This window comes from Mandrillus leucophaeus, unplaced genomic scaffold (genome assembly GCF_000951045.1).
Source record: "Mandrillus leucophaeus isolate KB7577 unplaced genomic scaffold, Mleu.le_1.0 Scaffold526, whole genome shotgun sequence".
NCBI classification, from domain to species: Eukaryota; Metazoa; Chordata; class Mammalia; order Primates; family Cercopithecidae; genus Mandrillus; species Mandrillus leucophaeus.
This window is the reverse complement of record NW_012105653.1, coordinates 709,644-713,133: the sequence shown is the minus strand read 5'-3', so window position 1 is coordinate 713,133 and position 3,490 is coordinate 709,644. Positions and strand designations below refer to the sequence as shown.

The following is a 3,490-nucleotide window of genomic DNA, read 5'->3' as shown; positions in this document are numbered from 1 at the left end:
GGGTGGGGTAGTGGGTGGGTGGGTGGCTGGATGGATGGGTGATTGGGTGGACGTGGAATTGGTGGGTACCTGATAATGGGGTGGAATAGCCATGGATTGGAATGAGCTGTTTTAGCTGCCATTTCTGGGACACTCAGCTCTGCCAGGCCCCTACCCCTCTGATGGGCCAGGCTCTGACGGTGGCCACTCACGGCCTTCCCAGCTCTGGTGCCAGCACAGGGAAGGTGGGGGCACAGCCTCATCTTCCTCCTTGCACCTGTCAGGCCCCCCCAAGGCAGGACCCGTGGTTGGGGACAGCACAGGGCCCTGCTGGGTGCAGAGACTGTCCCTGTGGCCACTGAAGCCTACCTGTCCTTGTTCCTTCTCAGGCGGATCCTGGTCCCCCTGGTGAGCCAGGCCCTCGGGGGCCAAGAGGAGTCCCAGGACCCGAGGTAGGTGGCTGGCCAGTCCCCGTGCCCTCCAGACCTCAGCCCCTGGCCTGCCTTGCCAACATGCACCCAAGCCTCATGGTTCCACCCATGGTGGACCCACGCTTCAGTGGACAGTGGCCTGGGAGTGATTTGGCCGCTCAGCCTTGGCCCCGGCGTCTCAGCCTCATCCTTCCCTCCCCAGGGTGAGCCTGGACCCCCTGGAGACCCCGGCCTGACGGTAGGTGTCACATGGGGCAGAACCAGTGTCCTTCTCCTGCCAAAACTAGAAACCAAGAGCAGCGGGGCGGGGGGAGGTCAGAGGGCAAGGTCAGTGGAGGAGGTCAGAGGGCAAGCTTGGTTGGGGGAGGTCACAGGGCAAGGTTGGTGGGAGGAAGAGGGCGGCAGCGAGGTTGGCAGGGACAGGACGCGACCAGCCTCGCCACGCGGGCCAGGACCTTGCTGTGGAAGCTCCTCTGGGGCGGGGGGGACTGCCCTGCCCTGCCCTGCCTGACGCGTGCATTGCAGGAGTGTGACGTCATGACCTACGTGAGGGAGACCTGCGGGTGCTGCGGTGAGTACTGCCCACGGTGGGGTCGGGGCCCACGTGCCGGGTGGAGGGCGGGCAGGGCTGGGTCATCGCTGGGTCCCGCATGTGCGTCTGGCCCTGGGGTCTGAGGTCTCCCCGGTGCCCCCCGCTGACCCTGCCACCCCCCAGACTGCGAGAAGCGCTGTGGCGCCCTGGACGTGGTCTTCGTCATCGACAGCTCCGAGAGCATTGGGTACACCAACTTCACGCTGGAGAAGAACTTCGTCATCAACGTGGTCAACAGGCTGGGCGCCATCGCTAAGGACCCCAAGTCTGAGACAGGTCAGCGCGGCAGGGGCGGGCGCAAGCACGGCAGAGGGGCCGGGCGGGGCGTGGGAGGCGACGGGACAGGAGAAGTCCAGACATGTCCCTCCAACGAGGGCTCTGCACGGCCGGGGACGCCCCAGCCCCCGAGGCCTCCGGCGACGCCCTCGCGTGCGGCTCACAGGGACGCGCGTGGGCGTGGTGCAGTACAGCCACGAGGGCACCTTCGAGGCCATCCAGCTGGACGACGAACGCATCGACTCCCTGTCGAGCTTCAAGGAGGCCGTCAAGAACCTCGAGTGGATCGCGGGCGGCACCTGGACACCCTCAGCCCTCAAGTTTGCCTATGACCGCCTCATCAAGGAGAGCCGGCGCCAGAAAACACGTGTGTTTGCGGTGGTCATCACGGACGGGCGCCACGACCCTCGGGATGATGACCTCAACCTGCGGGCGCTGTGTGACCGCGACGTCACAGTGACGGCCATCGGCATTGGGGACATGTTCCACGAGAAGCACGAGAGCGAGAACCTGTACTCCATAGCCTGCGACAAGCCACAGCAGGTGCGCAACATGACGCTGTTCTCCGACCTGGTGGCTGAGAAGTTCATTGACGACATGGAGGACGTCCTCTGCCCGGGTGAGCGTGCAGGCGTGGGGCAGTCGGCCGAGGAGCAGCAGGCCCCAGCCGCTGTCTAGCGCCGGCCCCAGGGACACCCCTCACCCGAGGGACAAATGTGCAGCCCAGGACACTGGGCTTGGATGGGAAGGAGTCGGTTCCTCTCAGGGCTGCATGGCAGAGGCCAGCTGCACCCTGAGCCTGTCTGGGCAGATCAGTGGGCGGCCACTGAGGGCTCGCTAGGGATTGACCCTGGCCCGGCCTCTCTCTTCTCTTCCAGACCCTCAGATCGTGTGCCCAGACCTTCCCTGCCAAACAGGTAATGCAGGGCACCCCGAGCCCCCAACCCCAGACTAGGAGAGCAGCCCTGGTGTCCTTTCTCCTCGAGGGCCGGGCTAGGGGAGGGGCCGTGCAGGGACCCAGCGGGCAGCGAAGCCACAGAGGCTGCTCCTTAGTGAGATGTCCCCGGGACAGCAGGACGGCAGCGTAGGAGAGGAGGGGCTCGGGGAGGGCAGGCTCCCGGGAATGCAGGAACCGCATCGTCAGGCCATGGGGCGGGTGCTGCTGGCCTGGCTCTGTGCTTAGTGTGTGGCCACTTATCTTGAAGGTCCATGAGACCTTGCAGTCTCCCTCATTGCTGCCCAACTCCCATGGGTTGGCCATGCCTGTGCCACTCGGAGGAAGCCCTGGATTCAGTGAGTGAAACCAACCCAGGGCAGAGGCACTGACACCCACCAGCGCCAGCAGGTCTTGCTCCGACCCTGGCCTGCCTCGGAGCTGCGGCCGTGGCTCTCATCTCTGGGAGTGGGGGAGCCTGTGTCCTGGATGTGGCCCACATGGATGTGAAGCTGGAGCTGGGGGTGCCCAAGGCAGAGGTTCTGCCAGTGCCCAGGGCTGGGGGTGCCGTGCAGGCTCTGCTGGACATGGTGCTGCCCCCACAGTGACTGCTGCACCATAACTGGGCCCACAGGAGGTCCCCGGGGGCGTTAGGAGCTGAGTTCCCCTCCGTGAGCCGTCCCCTCCAGGAGTGTCAAGGTGGGGACGCCATGGAGACGGGTGGGAGGGTCCGACCTGGAGGACCACAGGGACGAAAGCTCGGGGTCTGCGGTGCGAAGTCAGCACTTCCTCAGCACTCGGGTCAGGGTGTGCGTTCAGGCGTTCCATGGGGAACTCCCGGGGGGTGCGCTGGGCCACATTCACGGGTCCTGAGGCTGCCCCAGGGAGGAGCAGGGCCATGGACTCGGGGCCAGGGATCCCCACACGTGCTCCGACAGAGAACCTGGAGGTTGCACCTGCGTCTGGCTGCCCTTCAGCAGGTAGGCAGCCTCTGGTCCCACAACACAGTGGGCTGTGCCTCTGCTGCTGAGGTGTGGGCGTCCCCTCTCAGGGTCTGCCAGGGCCTGCACCAGCACCAGGGGCAGCTGGACCCTGAGGGCAGGAACCAGACCTTGGCCCCTCCACCCAGCCCTTCGTCCCTGATGGGGCAGGGAAGTCTCAGGACCCCATGATGGGCGACACGGCAATGTTCACTGTGGGCGCTTTGCTCTCTACCAGATGGAGGTCTTCCCCTCCCCTCCACCCCGGGGGCCAGCGTGAGTGGGCGCTGCGGCCTCC

The 3,490-nt window shown here is 65.8% G+C and overlaps 1 protein-coding gene across 2 annotated transcripts in view; it reads left to right on the top strand.

The window, feature by feature from the left end:
- Positions 1–3,490, top strand: part of COL6A2 (collagen, type VI, alpha 2) — a 34,537-nt gene that overhangs the window by 25,182 nt on the left and 5,865 nt on the right. For both annotated transcript variants that reach the window (XM_011996841.1, XM_011996840.1), the window contains 6 exons: positions 369–431; positions 613–648; positions 936–981; positions 1,126–1,278; positions 1,445–1,897; positions 2,157–2,195. In XM_011996841.1, the coding sequence (XP_011852231.1) occupies positions 369–431; positions 613–648; positions 936–981; positions 1,126–1,278; positions 1,445–1,897; positions 2,157–2,195 (790 nt within the window). The remainder of the gene's footprint in view (positions 1–368; positions 432–612; positions 649–935; positions 982–1,125; positions 1,279–1,444; positions 1,898–2,156; positions 2,196–3,490) is intronic.